This window comes from Canis lupus, chromosome 3, assembly GCF_011100685.1.
Source record: "Canis lupus familiaris isolate Mischka breed German Shepherd chromosome 3, alternate assembly UU_Cfam_GSD_1.0, whole genome shotgun sequence".
Lineage (NCBI taxonomy): Eukaryota > Metazoa > Chordata > Mammalia > Carnivora > Canidae > Canis > Canis lupus.
In genome coordinates this window covers 41,293,759-41,314,210 of record NC_049224.1, presented here as the reverse complement: position 1 = coordinate 41,314,210, position 20,452 = coordinate 41,293,759, and the positions used below count along the sequence as shown (strand labels likewise).

Genomic DNA, 20,452 nt, shown 5'->3' with positions numbered 1-20,452 from the left:
AGACCACAGTGTCTCCTGATAGCATCGGATTAGCTCCAAGCATTGCTGTGAAGCCATTCTCCAGCTTTTAAAAATCCAAGCACACAGATCTATAAAAAACATACCTGGTCTTGTTTGAAGCACTCTTTCACTGCGGGGTATTTTTTTCAGGTCACTCATTATATTAATGTTTAATATGGCTCCCCGAGACTCGGGAAACAAAGACAGAAATGAAGCAGTAATAAATCCAGAGGAAAAGCTCCCTGCCAGACAACCTGAAATGAGGGCAGGTACCCCCACCCCTGCCAGCAAGTGGCTGCAGCTGCGTATCCCAGGCCAGGCTTGGTGATCTGTGCATCCCAGGGCACTCCCCCAGCTGGGAGGGGAATCAAAGACACTTGGGGTGGGAATTTCACTGGAAAAGCATTAATGGAATTAAACATTCTGGTACATGGGGAGCAAAAGGCTCATGGCAACAAGGAGATAAGTCTTTGACTTGGATTTGGGTTTACTCATGAGCTTGTGGTGTTGGTTCTGGTGTGGCTGTGACAAAGAGCTCCCTAAAAAATTGTGGAGGATCTGGTTTTTTGGACCCAGGTGGACAGTGAGATATGGTGCAAGGCTTCCCAGCCTGGCTTCCTTGTGGGGGATGATGATGATGATGATGATGATAGTGATGGTGATGACAGCAGGAGGAACCGCAGCAGGGCCCACCTTCTGCATGCCCACTGAGTGCTGGGCACTGGGCTTATGCCATTCTCATTAGTCCTCATTAATTGTGCTAACACCTGCTGTGGCCAGAACAGCGCTCAGCACACAGTAGGTGCATGAATGGCATCTGCAGGGGCACAGCACTGCCCTTCAGAGAGGAGGAATGGGAGGCTCAGAGTGTCTAGATGCCTCTTTCCCAGTGACAGCTCCAGACCCCCCACCTGACCTCCTCCAGGGCCACACCACTCCCCAGCAGGGAGGAACTGGGTCTCTGTCATCCCAAAGAGGCCCAGGCCTGATGACATGCTACACTGCAGCCAGGACTTCCTTCTCTTCCCTTCTCCCAGCTGTAAAATCACAACTATAAATAACACCGGATCCCAAAGGGGTGTTTTGAGAATTAGCTAAAGGAGGTCGTAAAAACCTCAGGAAGAGGGAAATGCTGCAGGAATGTTTGAGACTTGCACCAGCACAGGTTCTGACAGAGGCGGGGTGGGGGGTGGGGGGCAGCTGGGCTTCCTCCCCGGGCTCTGGGGTGAGCAGGAGACCTGGAGAGGGGGAGGCCTCACTGCCCCTTGTGTAAACTCCTCACCGCTGCCCCATTCTCCAGCTTTGAGGGGCGAGTGGGGCCCCCAACCCAGGGAAGTTCTGGCTAGTAGAGCATGAGGCAGGGGTGGGGGAACAGCATACCCTCATGCTAACTCCATTTTCTGTTTGTGTCTGAAAGGCACTTGGCTGGGGAAATTGTCAAAAGCTCTTCAAAAGCATTTTTGACAGATTTCCCCCGAGACTTGGCATGAGCCATGCTAACGTCGGAAGCTGTTGAAACCTGAAATAGCAGGTTTTAAACAGTAATGAAAAATCCCCACTGTCTTTGCTCCAGCCTTGAAACGGGAAATTCTTTCTCAGACAGACAGACAGACAGACACACACACACACACACACACACACACACACACACACCTTCAACTCATACTCCTCAAACTTTTTCCTTTGTATCCTCAGCCTTAGCTTCAGGTTTCCCCCATGTCTCTGAATTTGCAAACTGGCAACCTACAGATTCTGGCTGGGGCACTACAGCCAGGCAGCCAGAAGACCAACGTGACCCTCCCAAAGGCCTGCAAGGGCTGGTGATCCTAAGAGCTCTTGATTGTGCTCTGCGAGCCCAGAGTACAGAGGACCCTGCAGGGCTACTCTCATTGTCCGTCCTTGGGCTGGAGCTGTTACCACTCTGATAGCTTAGCTCTCTCAGCCTATCAGTGACTGTGTGAAAGACCCGTCACTCCTGCTAGAGAAGGCTGGCCTAGTGCCCAGCAAATACTACAGCCCGTCTCTGGCCTCTTAGCCATGTTGTCACCACGTATATGTACCAGGTGAGGGCAGGCACTGTTTGATGGGATCTGAACCATATTCAAAGAGCTGTTCTAAGACATGAATATTTGATAGGCCCATGGAAGAAATGGGATTCTGATGAGAGACAAGAGATCTGTGGTTGTAGCCAATTGCAAAAAATTGTGCCAGGTATGGGGCTAAGTGCTTTTTACAGATGCCCCACAGAGGGAACCACTAGACTCAGCTGACAGAGGATGCTGTCAAGGTTGGATGAGGCCACAGCAGAGTGGGATGTGGACCTGAGTCATCCTGACCATGCATGCGCCCTGCCCTGGGGTCGCTGGTGTAGCATGTGTTCCTTAGGGGCAATAGCTTCTCTGATTCAATGGCAAGGTTCAGGTAGTGGTTAAAACCCAGGCTGCCATGCAGGGGAGCCACCCCCTCCCTCTGATCCCTCACTCCACACAAAGGTAGCTGGTCTGACAAAGGACACCGGGTGAATGGAGGGGTGGCAAGGGAACGGAATGGGCAAAAGTATCAGCTGTTTGACTCGAGCTCACTTCCATGCAGGCACCTGTCCTGGCAATTTCTGGAGGCTCTGCTGCTCTACAGCAAACTCATTTCTCTCAACTGAGCAGGTATGGGTTCTACACTTTTCTCTGGAACTCCATGACTTGGTGGCAGGCTCTGCTCAACCCATGCAAAGTGCTCCATACCCTGGGATGGGGATGTTCCTGCCCTCTCTCCCTTCTTCCCCTGCTCTGAAAAGCACTGAAATCTGATGAGCCTCCTTTCCTAAGAGTAATACTGAATGGAGGACTGGCTCTCCACCTCCCAGCAGAGTGGTGGCTGCCTCTGTGGTATGGTTTCAGCTCAGAAAAGGGCCCTTCCTTATAGATGTTCAATTTTCCCTTAATAAGGACTCAACTTTTTATTTCACAAGTGAGGAATGAGGGTAGACAACAGGCTGGACCTCAGAGACAACAGATTTATACTAAGGTGTAAATGACTGATATAAAGACCCTAGGGGAACAGGTTTTGATGGGGGTGGTAGTGGAGAGAGGGCAGGTAGATACTTTATGACAAGCATATTCCTGTGATGGTGACAGCTTCAGGCAACTTAGAGTTAGCTCCTTCATATTTCAAGTTAGGAATCTAAGCCTCTGACAGTATTATGCACCTGAAAGAAAGGTAGACTGAGTCAGAAGGCAGGGAGCAGAATTTGGGGGGGGGGGAAGCTACATCACCTCTCTGAGCCAGTTTCCTCATTTGTAAAATGGGGATGGGGCCAAATGAGATAATATGAATGAATGTCCTTTGTCAATTCTTTCAGCACTAGTATATGTCAGAGGCCACTGTCGCCGAGCCCGAAAGAAACAGCATCACCCTGCACCAGCAACCCCATCTACAGCTTCCCCAGGTGGAGGATCCCTGGGTCCCATAACACTGTGATCACAGTGGCCCAGGGGGACTCAGCATGGCCTAATAGCATTGACTCCTTGTTGGGACCGGCTGGATCACTGTCCACTCACACCTCCACTGTCCACAACAGGTCTGGCACATTCTCTCCTGAGAACAGGAGCTCAGGAAATGCTGGCTGAATCACACAGGCTTGGTGGCAGGCCCCCAGCATGGCAGGCAGGCCAGCCTTGCAGAGTGGGGTATGCGTCAGGCCCCACAAAAGAAAGGAGGTATAGGCTTTGGAAGTGGTGTGGGCTGCAACACTTTCTGCAGCAAACCTGTCTCACGACACAAGGTCTGTTCATTCCTAAGGTCATGGAGCTGAAACTCCCGTCTCCCAGCTGTTTGGGGAGAGCACAGTACAGTATAAGTGAGAGCCTCTCCCTGACTTCCTGGGGTTCTGCAGCCCAAAGGCTCTTGCAGGCTTATTTCTTCCTCTGACCTCCCAAGGCCTCTGGGAGCTGCCCTGATTGCCCCATCATAGTCTGAGGCTCGGGTGGGAGGGGCATACCTGGAGGCTGACTGAGGCTTTGGAGTCAGACCAGCCCCCTTCCACAGGACCTCCCCTGGCACCAGGAAATCAGTGGTCACTTTGATCTCTTTGGGGAAAGTGAATGTCATACTCTTAACCCAGAGAGCCAACGGTTTTCTTTAAAAACACCATCCATTACAATCCCCCCAGAATAATTTGTTTCTAATTAGAAACATCCCATCATCTCAGTGGTGATTAATGCCTCTGGTCTTGAAACTGAAACATCTCAACTTTTGATCAAAAGTCATGCTATTTTAGAAAGAAATGTGATTTCCTTCTTTCCCATTTTAAGTGACATCTCCCTGCCCCCGGGTTGAATACCCGGCATTTAGCGGGTGGAAACAACGATTTGCACACATCTGGAAATAGCTGATATCCCAGGAGGGCAGGTCATTTTTCAAACATGGTAGAGAGTAATAATCCCCTCAGCAGGAATGGGAATGTGAGGTCTGTCCCTTGTACAGGACCCTGGTTGGGTTCTAGCCATTTGCTGACACTGGGGGAGGGGGCCCTGCCTCCCCACAGTTCTGGGTGTTGCTCTCAGGCACCCTTGCCAAGCTACAGGAGGACATGGGTGCCAGCCTTCTCCTGAGGGATGACTGACTTCAGTGAGTGCAGGACAGCACCTGTGGCATGTCCCTGGGAGGCCCCATCCATCACCTCCCTGGAGAAAGGCTTAGCTTTCTCAGCAGGACCTTCAGGCTAACAGATTGCTTAGAGGCAAAATGTCAAAGCTTCCAGATACACTGGTGCTCTGATAGCCCTTGGAATTCGGCTGACTTTCCTTCTGGGCAACTTGTTTGAAGCCTTCCAAGTCAGGCATGTGGGAAGCTTGGAGGCTGGTTACAGAAGAGGGTTTAAAAGTATACCAACCCCAAGTGAGTGATAAGGGGTACTGTCCACAGGCCATAGACTGAAGATAAGATGTCAATGGAAAAGCAAATCTAGTCTGAACAAGTGAAAATGCCAGGGTAAGAGCCATCCAGTGGAATCCACTTATGTTGGCTGGTCACCCAGCCAGTGAGGAGGAGGATCCCCATGGGGAACTGTATCCTTTCCACTCTCCAGAGAAGAAATAGGGGAAAGCAAAGGGCAGATTTCTATAACTACTGTACAGATTTCTGTAGCTGGGCAGGCCAGCCACCCCAGTGATGACAGTGACAGGAGGGAGTAGTGGCAAGGCAAACAGGGTGGAGGGGGGGTCCCACGGTTCAGTTCTGGGAGACCCCTGCACTACCACACTGGCTCCCAGTAAGTTCATGCATACACAGACTTCCAGGTCAGTGTCTGTGGACAAGTTTTCAGCTCCGTAGAACGAGTCCGCCCTGGGCCCCGGCCCTGCCCAGACCTGCTGAGTCCCCTAGCCATGCTGAGTACTCTCCCCAAAAGCTCTGTGTACACCAATCAGATGCCATCAGATATCAGCCCTGGATGGCACCTGAGTTCATTACATGCCATTGATCTTGTTTTTACTGCCAGGGATAAGTGATGAAGCTGGCTGTGGTAAAAAGCCGGCACTGTGGCCTCCCAGTGCCTTACTTTCCAGAAATCTGGGAGGCATTATTCACCTGGCCTGGCTAGTAAAGAGGCAGGCTGGCTGAAGGCTCTACCTCACCTGGTGTGCTTTGCGTGTGGGAGTTTGCTGGATGGCATACCAGCAGCCTTGACAAGGAGGGGCCCCTGAACAATGGAGGAGGGTGACCAGGAGCTATCAAATCTGGGGGAGCACAGTGCTGAGCTTCTCAGGTACTGTTCACATTCATTTCCTGGTGTTCTGCAGCTCCCTGAACCACAAAGTTCATGGTACTTAAGAAAACAAAAGTATCCATCTGGTCTTTAAAACCAGAATGGTTAGGCTGGAGAAACCCAGGTTCTGGAGAGCCAATGACCCTCTGTAGAGCATGCTGTGGCTCAAAGGTACATCATGGGGCCTCCAAAGTCCTTCTTCATATGGACTGAGCTCTGACCTGGGGTTTGAAAGCTTGGACTCCTCCACAGGTGTGTGGGCAAGTCACTTAATCTCTCTGAGCATCTACTGCCTTTTCTAGAAAGCAGGGCTAAGGACCTGGCTATAGGGCACAGATGCAGGGGGTATACCTCAAAGAGGAAACAATGCCAGATGCCCTCACACCTGATGGGCACATGCAGCCCAGGCCCTCTCTGACCATTCCTCACCTCTGCTTCCTGCCCTGGGATATCTGGGACCAGGGAGGTCATCCTTCACTAGCACAGGCTGCATTGGAGATGTGACCACAGGACCCTACTAATTCCCCAAGTATAATGACAGCTGTATTCCAATCCACACCTGGATATTTGGAGTCCAGAAAATTCTATTCTGCCTATTACTATGCTGGGTAGCTTCCCTTCCACGTCTTTTGACAAATCTGACACAGAACACTCCCAAATGTCAGATCTTCTGATCAGGGAGTAAATTAAAAGGAGGTGGTTTTGGTCTTCCCCAAATTCGCAGTTATCCAGAAGCTGTATTTTAGCACAGCCAGCAAACTGGAACCTGAGAAATTTGGCTTTTATGCACTCCAGGAATTTGGAGGAGCTTGTATTCTGACTTGCAGGGAGGTGGCATCTCTGCAAAGACCAGATCTGGATAAGTTTTGCTTTCCAATGGCCAAACCAACTATCTCTCCTTCCATAAAGTACAGATACAGATCAAATTACTGCCTGGGCCAGGTGGGTAAATCAAAACACATAGTGTTTAGAGGAGTGTAGTGGGGGTGGATGACCAGGGCCCCAGGGAGAGGCGTTAGGGCTGCTTGCCATGGTGCCAGACTTCCAGACGGGGGCCTAAATCCTGATTTTCACACAAAACTGCCCTGTTTTTAAATATTAGTAACTAATTCCAAAATGCTTAAGATATCGTGTGGGCTACACAAAAACCAGGGGCTCTCGGGCCACAAGTGTGCAAACCTTGGAGTGAAGAGACATCAAGGGAAAAGCAAGTGGGGAGTTTTCAGTTGCAAAGACCAGAAAAGGAACATGGACACACTCTAGGCTGCTGTTGGAAATTTTCCTTAGAAAACTAGACATTAGCAAATGTCACTAGAAATTCTACAGTTCTTGGGGAAGGGTTTTCTAGAAGGCCTACGGCTGGTGCTCACGTGTGATGAGGGTACTTACCTCGCCCTCCCACCCCCACCTTTGGGGAAATACACATCCAAGGTAATAGGTTCACAGGTACCAGGTCAATGAACAAAAGAAGAGCTGGACAGCAAAGAAGTTTTCACATCTGATTTACATTCCAGTAATATTTAACCCTCTCTGCAACCCCTAGGCTGTAGGTCAGGCTCCGGAAGATGGCTCTAGCTTTCTGCCACCCCTATCTGCCACCCCCCATAGGGCCCCTATCTGTCTACCCTTGCATTGTCTAGGCCCTCACCCAGGGGTCCTGAAAGTGAAGGGAAGTGCTGTTTGCCCATGAGCCCCCTCAGTGTCTGCCTCAGCCAAGGCTTCCCCTCATGTTTACGAGGCTTTTGCAATGGCCCGTGGCCAAGCCCCCCTGCAGGACGCTGGGGCACAGCCAGCACACAGCACAGGGCAGCCAACTGGCATCCGGAGCACCCCATTTCGTGCTCTAGGGAGCATTGGGTTTCCTTCCCACTGTGTGTGGCACAGGGTCCCAGGCAGGTGCCGAGCTCACAGAGAAAGCAAACCTGCCTGGGAACACTGGGACTGCCTCATTGAATTGAGGCGCAGGGTGATGGCTGAGCTTCTTCTTCCAAGGTTCCCTACGCTGCCGGGCAGGATGGAGATGCTAGGCCTGCGGGACTCACCTTGGACCAGTCCCCAGTTTTCCACTCGTAGCAGCCTGAATAGTCCTCGCACACCTCCTCTGCTCTGGGCCTCGTGGACGCATCGCATTTTCCTTGCGAGTTGGTGCACGTCACAGTTCGTTTTTGCGTCCCTTTGCCGCAGGTGGCAGAGCACTGCAAGACACCGTGTGGAAGTTTAATCCGGTCTGATTCAGCTCATGTTCCTCAACAGCTGTTAAGTCGCGACGATGTGCCAGACCCCGTGCCGGGGACGCAAGGATGAAGATGCTCCTGGGCATCTAGAGTCTGAGCACATGGTCCCAAGCTGAGACTCCAGCCATGTGGCCGGTGATGGGGGAAGAGCACAGGAGTGGGGAGAGCTTGAAGCACTCAGGAGACCAAACAAGGAATTTAGTGGCCCGCTACCAGGTCCACGAGACCCATGCAGTGGATAAATTCAAGGGGTAAATGCTGGTGGTCCCGGTGAAGCCAGGTAAGGACATCAAAGAAAAGATGTCCGAGGCCCCTGGCTCCTCCCAGCTACCTGCACTCTACCTGGGGCAGCCTGGGGCGAAGGCACAGGCTTGGGGTAGGACAGGGAGAGAGGCAAAGCCAAGCTACAGGTGACTTCCATTTAGGGGGCTGGCAAGCTCTTGCAGAGAGCTACAGTGACTGTTTCAAGCGTGGGTGCCAAGAATGTAACAGAGCAATGTATTTTACTCACTTCCCAGGAGACACTGCAAGAAAGAGTGCTGTGGGGACCCAGATAGGGCTCAAGGATGACAAATCATGTGTGGGCCCTCAGAGTTCATGATTCCCATGCCCTCAGGCAGCAAGAGCCATGGAAGAAAGGAAGAGAGGTGGGGTGGTGGTGTAAACAGGGCAGATCTGCTCCTGGTATGCTCTCCCCCTGGGCTCAGGGAGGAACCATGCTGGGCTCCAAGAGTCCTTACCCACCTTGAAACGAAGCAGAAGGAAGTTCTCGCGGTCCAGACCTATGACCTTGGGTGGCCGGGTCTGACAGCGTGCATGATCTGGCCAGCAAGAGGAGGTGACATGGCCTGCAAACCCAAGGAGCTCTCCGTCCTATTTGCCGGGTACGGAAGCCCTGTCCCCCACCATGGAAGCAAACATGCAACTTGTGGAGATGGTGGGCTGAAGGCTGCTTTCTGCCACGAGGTACAGACACAATGAGACCCAGGCTCCCAGCTGCTGGGGCCCAGAGCTAGGGCGGGGACAGCTCAGGAGCCGTGGGAGCACAAAATGGAGCCTAGCAATGGGAACGTCTGTTTTCTGCTTGCTTGATTTACATATTATATGTATATGTATACACACACACACACACACACACACACACACACACACACACACACAGGAGTGATATTCTTAAGCTACCATAAACTTGATTTTTAAAAAGTTCCACTGTGTCCTCTGGAAAAATGCACATAAAAGACAAATGTTATTCTTTATATTCCTATTATTAACACTTATCCCAAAATGTTATGTAGCTTTATTTTTCCCGTGAGTTCAGTTCAGCTAGTCTAGGTTTTTTGTCGTTGTTGTTGTTTTTGAGACATAGGCTTGTTTTTAAAGAAATACACATGCTTCAGAACTGGTTGTGGTGTCCCCTGGGGGAGCTGGAGAGCATGCCTATTTGGTCCCAGATGTGAGGGGGGGCCTGACTTACCAGGACCTCAGACGTAAGGGGTCAGTCCGAGGCAGGTGTTACCCTCCTGGGCATGATGGGTTGTGGCTGGGAGGGCCGCTGCAGGGAGCCTGGGTTACTGAGTGGGTCATCTCTCTGCTTCTCTGCATGATGCTCCCTGACCATTCATTAGCTCTGCCCTCACCACTTGACTTGTGGGCTCTTCCCTGGCACTAGTACCCATACTACTGGCTCTTTCTTCACTAGAAGCCTACTTCTCACTTCTGCCAGAGTTCCTGCATTGTCTCATTTGATTCTGCATTCTCTGTCCCTTTCCCTTGAATTTCAAATGTCTAGCCTATTTCTTGACCAAACCCTGGCTCAGCCCGTCTGAGCAGCAGCCCATTGGCTGGAAGCCTTAAGTCTTGAGAAATGGGCAGCACTTCAGATGAGGCTTCCTCTGGAGGGACCGAGGACAGGAGACAGTCACTTATCTTTTGCTTCCTTCCTGGTATCTGCTTCTCATTCTAACAAAGCTGGGAAGAAGCTAGGGGGTAGACAACACTGCTGGCTATATAGAGGCAACCCCCTCAACAAAATAAATTTCTCTGCCATGAGAAATTAAAACCCATTTGTTTCCAGAAGAAGAAATATTAGAGGGGCTTTAGCATTGGGGTGCCTGGGTGGCTCAGTTGGTTAAGCGTCTGCCTTTGGCTCAGGGCATGATCCCAGGGTCCTATGTCTGACTCCCTGCTCAGCACGGACCCTGCTTCTCCCTCTCTGCCTGCCAACCCCCTGCTTGTGTGCTCTTTCCCTCTCTCAAATAAATAAATAAAATCTTAAAGGGGCTTCAGCATGTGGTGAAGCAAGTGAAATACCAGTCTGGTGAGCATCTCGTGAATGAGGGCAAGATCTGATTCTAAGTTGAATGTTCAGAAAGAGGCATGTGGCTCGAGCCTGGACTGAGCCGGAAAGTGACTGATTGGCACCGACACTATTTCAGCATTAGGATCAGCTACACACAGAGATAGAGACGTGAATAAGTTCTATTTCTTTAACTCTTGCTTCAATCCTCTTACATTTTCCAATCTGGTGTTCTTTAATGCTACAGTGATAGTTGATAATGTCAGGCTTGGTTATTCTGTTAAGGACATTTTTTTTCCTGTGAGAAAGAGTCTGAATGGAAAATTTATGGCTTTGATCTGATTAAAGTGTAAGTCTTGTTTAGATCAAAAGCCAGGTGATCAAGGACCTCAGGCTCATGGTGGGGGTGGGACAGACCGCATGCCTGTCCCCACTCCTCCAGCAAGTAACCTGTTCCCTCCACAAGAGGTCCCTTGAATATTTAACATATAAACCTAAGCACATATTAAAAAAATCAAAAATTTTAAACTCTCTCTTTTCCCTAACATAAACAGCAGGTTAGAGACTCAGGTCTTTAAATGGGTATATGTCAAGGTCCATCTGAAAGGTAAACCTCATTTCAGAGCAGTCAAGGGCAGACTTTTCGTTCATTAAGAATGGGCTGAATACTTTCTTATTCAAAATAATTCCAACTGTTTGGCAATAAAAGGGAACTTTAAAAATATTTTCCACACTGAAGAGTGTCTTGGATTTAGCCTTTCTGACTTTCCTAGAACACAGTTAATGGAGGACCTGAGGGAAACTTGCCCTTTATTCAGTTATTTTTTTGTTTTATGGCCAGTCAAAATCATTAATGCAGGGTCAACACAAAGCCTTGAAGGATGATATTACCAAAGATAAAATATTTCCAGAATTAATCTTCAAAGTTAAAACTTAAGGCTTAACTGACCTCTTTCCAAAATGTTTTATGGCATGAGATGTGTGACTCCAATTACATACTAAAAACTGTCCCTCCCAGTGTCTGCTTGTCTCTTATCATCTACAGAGACTGACACAGAGTTCAGAGAAAGCCTTTGAAACCACCTTCCCAATCTGATCACACTAGAGTTCCGATATACCAAAAGAAAATTAAAAGGTCAGTTGGTTGGTTGGTTTGTCTGTCTACCTACCTATCTAACTACCTATCAACCCCCAACTCGTTCACCCAACTACTCAACCACCAATCCATCCAACCATCCAACCAACCATCTTTACATGAGAATTTTCAAAGGAAATGGGATCAAACTGCAGTATATATTACCAAAGCCACAAATGATCAAAGACATATTTTCCATGTTTGTTTAGCCACACTGTGTCATCTCAGATGGAATTTAAGAGTATGTGAGTGAGGATACATCTTTTGGTTATCTGAGGGCTGGCAAGGACTGTGATACTTGGGTTTGAGTCACAAAGACTATAGAGGGAAAGGCACCATGTTGGGATCCCTGTGGACAAGACCCAGGGGCCCTAGTGCTGTGTTCAGCATTGGCAGCAGCCCAGACACCCACCTGTGACCACTCAGAGGCCTCCCAGATGGATAGGCAGTCCTGGCCTTCGCAGCTCTGCACTGGTGCTGGCCGGGGGCCCGGGCAATAGAGGGGCCGTGTGGTGACGTGGGTACCGTTCTGCAGCTGGTATACACATGTCACCTCTCGATGCTGGATGCCCTTCTCGCAGGTTGCTGAGCAGGGGCTCCATGGGCCTGCCACCCACCTGTTCAGGAGGAGGAAAGACAGGAAGAGAATAACTGGGTGGGGAGGCCAGCTTCCCCAGAGGGCCTTCCAGACACATCATGGAATCTTGGGCCTGTAGGGTGAGGGAGGGAAATGTACTCAGAGAGCTTTGCAGTCAACTTTAGGAATAATTCTAACTATTAGAGCAGAGGGGGCCACATGAGTTGAGTGGTTCAATGGCTTATTCAAAACAGAAATCCTACTGCGTACAACACCTCTCTGACAGATTGAATTATTGTTCCCAAGTGGTCACTCTCCTTTTAGCGGGATCACATATCCCACCCACTGTCTACAACATGCTTTGTTCAATGGGGTGTGAGTGGACATGAAGCTGGCCATGTCCCAGCAGAAGCTTTGAGTGTGATTATGTGGTTTGGCTCTGCTTCTCTCCATTTCCTGCCCTCTGACATGAGAATAGCAAGTCCCAACATGGGATGCTCCGACAGCTGAGTTCTGTAATAACAGGACACTGTTGTAAGCCATTGAGATACTGGGGTTGTTTTTCACTGTGGCAAAACCTGACTGGTACAGCCCTTGACAGAAGATGCTCCAGTGCCAGCATGGACACATCAGAACCAGGTACTCCCGGCTTTCTAAAGAGTGGAGGGCCTTTTTGGGTGGGGACTGTCACTCTTGAGGAGGCAACCTGTGGGCTGTGATGAGACCGATCTGTTGAAAGTGCTCAACTAAAACTTGGCCTACCTCCCTTATACTTCAATGACCCCAGTTCTACCAGAGTCTCTGCTGACCTCAGGGTGTTAGAAAGAAGCTGAGAAGTTGGAAATCATGATTTCTCAGGACACAAGTGGGGCTTTGAATGACTTTTCGGGGACACAAAAGGACTCTCTCCTACTCTGGTCCCTGCACGAGCCTTGGGTCCTCCTAGCTCCCAGGAGCTCACCACTTGACAAAAAGGCTCAATCCATGGATGGTCGGCTCTGATAGCTGTTCAATTCTTCCTCTTCAGTTGGAACAGTCCTAAGCACCTGAAACCAATCTGATCATGCCATCCTACTGTTTAGAAGCGTCGGTAGTGTCTTCCCACTGGCAGGGTTCTTTAGGGGATACTGGATGGTGCCAATTCCCCCTCTTCATCTCCAATTCCAGCTTACTTGCTCATTCATCCATCCCAGCACAGCATACTCACTGAGGGTTTTGCATGTGCCAAGCACTGTTCTAGGTTCTGAAGATAAGGCAGGGAACAAAACAAAGCCCTGCCATCTGAATCTTACAGACAGTAAACCAAGGAATGATATACAGTGGAACATAATACAACTGACCATATACAGGGTGTATTATATATGAATAGAGAAGATGCCACATGGTGGTTAAGTGCTTCAGAGAAAAGTAAAGCAGTATAGGACAGACCAGGGAGGAGGTGAGGGGTGAGCGCTTAAGGTGGCAGGGATGGCCTCACAGATAAGCTGACGTGTGAGCAGAGTCTAGAAGGAGCAAGAGAGTAAGTCATGTGGTTCCTTGGGAAAAGACTTCCAGGCAGAGGGCACAGTGGGTGCAAAGGCCCTGGGGAAGAACATGCTGGAAGGGCTGAGGAGCAACCAGGAGTCCAGTGTGGCTGGGGGAAGGGCGAGGGAGGAGGGGCAGAGGGAGGAACATGAGAGAGGACAGGGTAAGATCCTTCAGGCCCTGGCTGGTCACTGTGATTCTTGTTCGGATAAGATGCATTCCTGAAGGGTCTGGAGAAAGGAGTGATGTGGCCTCCAGACTTGGAGAGGGTCACTCTGGCACTGGGCAGATACCAGTCTACAGGGCAGCAGCAAGAAGACCAGGGAGAAGGCTACTGTACCAGTCCAGCAGGAGAGGAGGGTAGCTTTTACCAGCTAGGGGGTGGTGGCAGTGTTTGGGCTAAATGTTAAGAAGATGGAGCTACCCAGGCCCCTCTCTCCACCCCTATATTATTCCTCCTCATCCCTTAGAGCAAGCTCAGGCCACCTCCTCTCCCAGCCCCCTTGGTAGAGCTCATCACTGTCCTCCACACCCCCAGGGACTAACTCCAGGGAGGCCCCTCTTCCCAGACCCCTTGGCTATGCTGTAGGATGGCAATGACTGTGCCTACCCTGTGGTGTGAGGACAAGGGACATATTGCCTCTAAGTTGCTTCCACCAGTGCCTGACACACTTAAGCCTGTATAATTCTTAGCAATTGTTCTTTAATTCCTCGGTAGGAGATGATGAAGTCCCAGAGGGCAGTGAGCAAATCTTGCCCCCATGTCAGCACCTGACAACTGATCAACACCATAAAAACTAAACCAAATCTTACCCATTTCTCCTCGTTCTGCTCTTTGGAGTAACACGATTGCCTTCTTAAATACTTAAATATATGAAGATAGCTCTTTTGTTCCCCCTTCTAAGCTTTCTCTTATCTTGATCAAAATAATTTGCATGTGGCAGATTCTGAACCTTTGGTTCTAATTTTCTAATCAGTCACTACTGTTCTCAAAATGGATTGCTTTATGTGGGCAAAATAGCCCAGATGTGGTACGAAAGCAGCAGGAGAGAATGTGATGAGTTTCTCCCTCTTTAAAGGGAGGCTCTGTATTTATTAAAGCCGCTCAGCTCTAAAAAACACTAATTCTATTTTTCAAGCAAGCAGACTGCACCTCTGTTAGCTCCTATGACTTCTCTTTTTTCCTCCTGAACTGACTCTCAGCCAGATCTCCTCTGTCCTGACATTTTGCAGTTGATCTTGTGCATACAAATGTCAGGCTCTAGGTTAGACCTGCTCAGTGCTACCGTGGGGAACTCCAATGTGAGAAGAGTTTTGTATCCCCCTCTTGTCTTTTGTATTTGCTGTGCTTTCTGGGGCCAACCTGGAGCAGGACCCCTATGTCACACTCATGGGAATGTCACCTGCTGTGCATGTGCATGCTGTTGGCCGGAAGGTGCCAGTATCTCCATCCCGGAGCACGGCCAGAGCATGTGCTCTAAGTGAAAATGCAAGGTGACTTGTGTCTACACAAAGGTCACATCCCGGCAGCTGGGAGGGGGCAGGGATGGGGAAGAGCTGGGAGAGGTTCAGCAGTCTTGCCTCAGACATCTCCTATGCCTCCTGTTCCATCACTGACTGGAAATGTCAGAGCCATGGGGATCAGATTCCCGTAGAGCTCTTGCCAACCTTCCCTGTTTTACTTTCCTTTGCCTCTGGGATCTCCGGTGTATTTTAGGTGCTTTGCGAAAGGATGACAGAATGGAACACAGCCCATGCATCCCCTTGTCCCTTTCCAGAATAATCCTTTGACCCCCCTGCAACATTCCTCCTTGCTGTTGCCCAGAGTCTGGCAGAAGAATGGGTGACATAGCCCCAAGCATGTGCAAGCATGCATGAAACTGAACTATGGTCTGCCCTGCTTCCTAAGGGGGCGGGGGGTTTCTCTGTCTCCTGGAGCTGTGTAAAAGGGGTTCCCCCACTCCCCTCCTTGGAGGGCTAGTTACTGTCAGGCATACTGGGAACCTGGTGGGATTCAAAACAAGCCCTGTCTGAGGCCAAGGCAGCCTCCTCAAACCACTGTGGTTCTCATGGATGATGGGATGGGGTGAGAAGGGGGCACAGATGTACTCCACACCTGCAAGTCACATATGGGGCAGCTCACGGCACATTCCTAGCTCTCTGCCCCATTGCCCTTCCTTCTCCCACTCCTACTTCCCAGCTCTATACAGGGTTCAGGACATACAGATGCAAATATGGCACAACGCCTCAAGAACAGACAACCAGCCAGCCAGCCAGACCATTAGTGTACGAGGCTCACTGGGCAGAGATGAGCACAGGGCTGCGGGAGCATAGGGAGGCATCTCACTCCAAATTGGGGTGAGTTTGGGGGAGATGATATCTGAGCAGATCCTTAAAGCACAAGCAGACGTAGCTGGAAATAAACTCAGCTGTTGTATATTGTTTTAGTCAGGGGGCCCTGTGTCATTCTAATACGTGATGGATTTAAGAACAGTGACAGGAGTGTTGAATCACTATCCTGTCACCTGAAACTAATACTACACTGTATGTTAACTGGTTAAATAAAAACTGAAAATACAAAGAGTAATAGGAAAATATTTGGGTGCTCTGGTTCATGGAGCATTATTCCCTATAGCCAAAAGTAAGCCAAGTGGGTCTTGGTGGATAAATGGATAAACAAAATATGGCATGTACGTACAGTGGGATAGTATTGATAGTATTCAGCCTTACAGAGGAAGGACATCTTGTCACAGGCTGCAGCATGGATGAACCTGGAGAACATTATGCTGAGTGAAATAAGTCAGTCACGGAAGGACACATCCTGAATGATTCAACTCAGGAGAGGTGATGGGAGTAGTTAGATTCATTGAGAGGAAAACAGAATGGTAACTCCCAGGTTGGAGGGAATGGGAAGTTTGTGTTTAATGGGTGCAGAGCTGCACTTGAGCAAGAGGTAGAGTTCTGGAGACAGTCTGTCGTAATGGGTGCAAAGCTGTGCCAAATGTGCCTAATGGCACTGAACTGTACACTTAACAATGGTTAAGGTGGTAAATTTTATGTTTATTTTATTACAATTTAATTTAAAAAAGTGATGGTTAGTAATAGGGAGTAAATACGTGAGAAAGGGACAAGGAAGTGAAGCGTTTCCCCACCCCAGGTAGGCAATGATGAGAGAGCTCTGTGCACACACCTGGTAGCCATGAGGCATCTGTGCAGAGCATCCAGATGTGCTTGCTGCAGGTGATCAGAGCTACTTTTCAGCTAGATTATTTTTTTTCCTCCCAATCTTGACAAATGGACAAATACCTCAGTGAGGTGTAGGGAGAAAAAAAAAATGACTTTCTGGATACTTTGGTTTTGGTGGCTAAAAGAAATCATTTCACCAGAACGAGTGGGGCTGCAGGAAGCCCGGGCTGCAGGGATGGGCAGTGGGACAACACCATGCAAGTAAACATCAGAGGAATATCCTATTAATTCCAAGTCCAGGAATTTGAGAAAGGAACAGCTATTCCATAAAACAATTCATATGGCAATGACAACTTTAGTGCTTTTTTTAAAAAATCATGTCCCCTAAACACCCTAATAGTGACATGTATTAGCTAAGTTTGAGTTTGCAGATCTTAAAAGCAGTATAACTATTTCTTGAGGAAGCCACCATTCAAGCTGCCCTTCCTCAGTTGCTCTGGAGTTAGGAAGGACTGGATTCCTTTCCTGTCCAGCAGGAAACAGACTCTGGTCCTCCACACATGCTTCAAGTCTGATCATCCCAATCAGCTCCTATCTGAGCTCTTGTATTCTTATTTTTGTTGCTGCTGTAGCAAATTACCATAAATGTAATGGCACAAGGCAACAGATTTAGTATTTGATGCTTCTGGAGGTTGGAAATCTGACATGGGTCTCACTGGTCTAAAATAAATGAACTGCTCCTAGAGCTGGTTCCTTCTGGAGACTCTAGAAAGACTTGCCTTTTCCAGCTTCCAGGCGCTGCTCTAGTTCCTTGGCTTGTGGTCTTTTTCCCTATCTTCAAAGCCAGCAGGGTCAGGTCAAGTCCTTCTCACACTGTATCGTTACAACATTCTTGTCTGCCTGCCTCGTCCACTTTTAAGAACCTTTGTAATTGCACTAAACCCATGCAGATGACACAGGATAATCTCTCTATTTTAAGGCCAGCTGATTAGCAACCTGTATTAGTTTGCTAGGCCTGATGAAGAAAGTACTACAAGTTAGGTGGCTTAAAACACTAGAAAGGTATTCTTTCAGAGTTCTGGAGGTTAGAAGTAAAAAATCAAAGTGTCAGTAGGGCTGGTTCCTTCTGAGGGCTATGAGGGCTCTGTTCTATGCCTCTCTCCTAGGATCTAATGACAGCTGGCAATCCTTGGTGTTCTTTGGCTTGTACATCTGTTACTCCAATCTCTGCCTCTGCCTTCACATGGCGTCTGCCCTGGATCTTTGTATCCTTACATAGCTGTCTTTCAAAGGACTCTAGTCAGATTAGATGAGGGGCCTACATTACTCCAATATGACCTCATTTTCACTAATTATAACTGTAGTAATCCTATGAACAAGGTCATGTTCTGAGATACTGAGAGTCAGGATGTCAATGTGGTTTTATTTTGGTGGGTGGATGGGGTCATGATTCAATCCATAACACAACTTTAATTCCAACTGCAAGATACATTCACGAAGGCAAAAGAAACAAAAGCAAAAATGAACTATTGGGACTTCATCAAGATAAGAAGCTTTTGCACAGCAAAGGATACAGTCAACAAAACTAAAAGACAATCTACAGAATGGGAGAAGACATTTGCAAATGCAGATAAAGGGCTAGTTTCCAAGATGTATAAAGAACTTATTAAACTCAACACCAAAGAAATAAACAATCCAATCATGAAATGGGCAAAAGACATGAGCAGAAATCTCACAGAGGAAGACATAGACATGGCCAACACGCACATGAGAAAATGCTCTGCATCACTTGCCATCAGGGAAATACAAATCAAAACCACAATGAGATACCACCTCACACCAGTGAGAATGGGGAAAATTCACAAGGAAACCACGAATGTTGGAGAGGATGTGGAGAAAGGGGAACCCTTTTGCACTGTTGGTGGGAATGTGAACTGGTGCAGCCACTCTGGAAAACTGTGTGGAGGTTCCTCAAAGAGTTAAAAATAGACCTGCCCTACGACCTAGCAATTGCACAGCTGGGGATTTACCCCAAAGATACAGATGCAATGAAACGCCGGGACACCTGCACCCCGATGTTTATAGCAGCAATGTCCACAATAGCCAAACTGTGGAAGGAGCCTCGGTGTCCATCGAAAGATGAATGGATAAAGAAGATGTGGTTTATGTATACAATGGAATATTACTCAGCCATTAGGAACGACAAATACCCACCATTTGCTTCGATGTGGATGGAACTGGAGGGTATTACGCTGAGTGAAAAAAGTCAATCGGAGAAGGCCAAACATTATATGGTCTCATTCATTTGGGGAATATAAATTATAGTGAAAGGGAATAGAAGGGAAGGGAGAAGAAATGGGTGGGAAATATCAGAAAGGGAGACAGAACATAAAGACTCCTAACTCTGGGAAACGAACTAGGGGTGATGGAAGGGGAGGAGGGTGGGGGGTGGGGGTGAGTGGGTGACGGGCACTGAGGGGGGCACTTGACGGGATGAGCACTGGGTGTTATTCTGTATGTTAGTAAATTGAACACCAATAAAAAATAAATTTATTATTAAAAAAATTCCAACTGCAACCCTCTGATTTCCCTCATTTCCCTTTGACATATAACTCAGCATATTCATGAGTTCCAGGAATTAGGATACAGACATGTTCTGGGGGGCATTATTTTGCCTATCACAAATCTATCACATTCACAGTTCTAAGAAATTTCAGCTTCTATTCAAAATACACTTTGTATTCAAATCTTGATATTTTAACTAGGTAAAGACCTCGTGAAATCTGCTGAAATGTGACTTAGTTGTTACAAAGAAAGAATGGCATATTCAAGATCCTATTCTTTTGACAGTCATTTTATGTTGAATATAAAGTGAATCCCAAATACAGACACCAGGTCATTCATTTTGAACAACCTCAAACTGAAAAAAAAAGGTGTGAGATGTATTTCAACACAAGAGGTGTTCAAACTAACAAGTGCTGTGTCTATGGGATTTGGTCAACTTTATTCATCTCCAAAATGCATCAGTAAGAAAGATCTGGCACTGGTTGAGCACCAATCTGCACCTATCTCTGTGCCAGGGATGTTCCCTGCATTAGCTAAATTAACCAAAGGAAGGAAATAAGATGCCTGTATGTGATAAACTGAGCAGTTGTTCTGGAGACAGACAAATACGAGCATAGATAGGCCACATGTAAAACATCACAGCATAAAAAGAATGATGGGAAATAGATTAGAAGCTCCAAGAAGCTGGGATCCCTGGGTGGCGCAGCGGTTTGGCGCCTGCCTTTGGCCCAGGGCGCGATCCTGGAGACCCGGGATCGAATCCCACATCAGGCTCCCGGTGCAGGGAGCCTGCTTCTCCCTCTGCCTGTGTCTCTGCCTCTCTCTCTCTCTCTCTGTGACTATCATAAATAAATAAAAATTAAAAAAAAAAAAAAAGAAGCTCCAAGAAGCTGCAAGGCAGGTTACAGAGAGAATGGCTACTGTATAAAGTACAGCTGCTTTGATCGACTTCAGCTTATATGTCCCCCAGACACATGAGTGCCAACTTTACGCCAAGTTCTAAACCAAGGGCTGGGCACTTGGCTCAGTGTCCCTGCATTCACAAAGCTCAGGCCAATGTGTGGTCCTTGAGGAGAAATAGAAACATGTAAACAGACAATTTCTTCACCATCTGATAAATGCTGTGGAGAAAATGGAGCTTGAGTTGGGTCCAAAGTAAAGTTGGCCAACCAAA

At 48.3% G+C, this 20,452-nt stretch overlaps 1 protein-coding gene across 1 annotated transcript in view; it reads right to left on the bottom strand.

Annotated features, from left to right (window-relative positions):
- The window catches only part of ADAMTS17 (ADAM metallopeptidase with thrombospondin type 1 motif 17), a 338,281-nt gene that overhangs the window by 10,140 nt on the left and 307,689 nt on the right, over positions 1-20,452 (bottom strand). Inside the window, exons 20-21 of the mRNA XM_038532673.1 lie at positions 11,839-12,043; positions 7,804-7,956 (exon numbers count right to left, since the gene is read on the bottom strand). Of these exons, the coding sequence (XP_038388601.1) occupies positions 7,804-7,956; positions 11,839-12,043 (358 nt within the window). The remainder of the gene's footprint in view (positions 1-7,803; positions 7,957-11,838; positions 12,044-20,452) is intronic.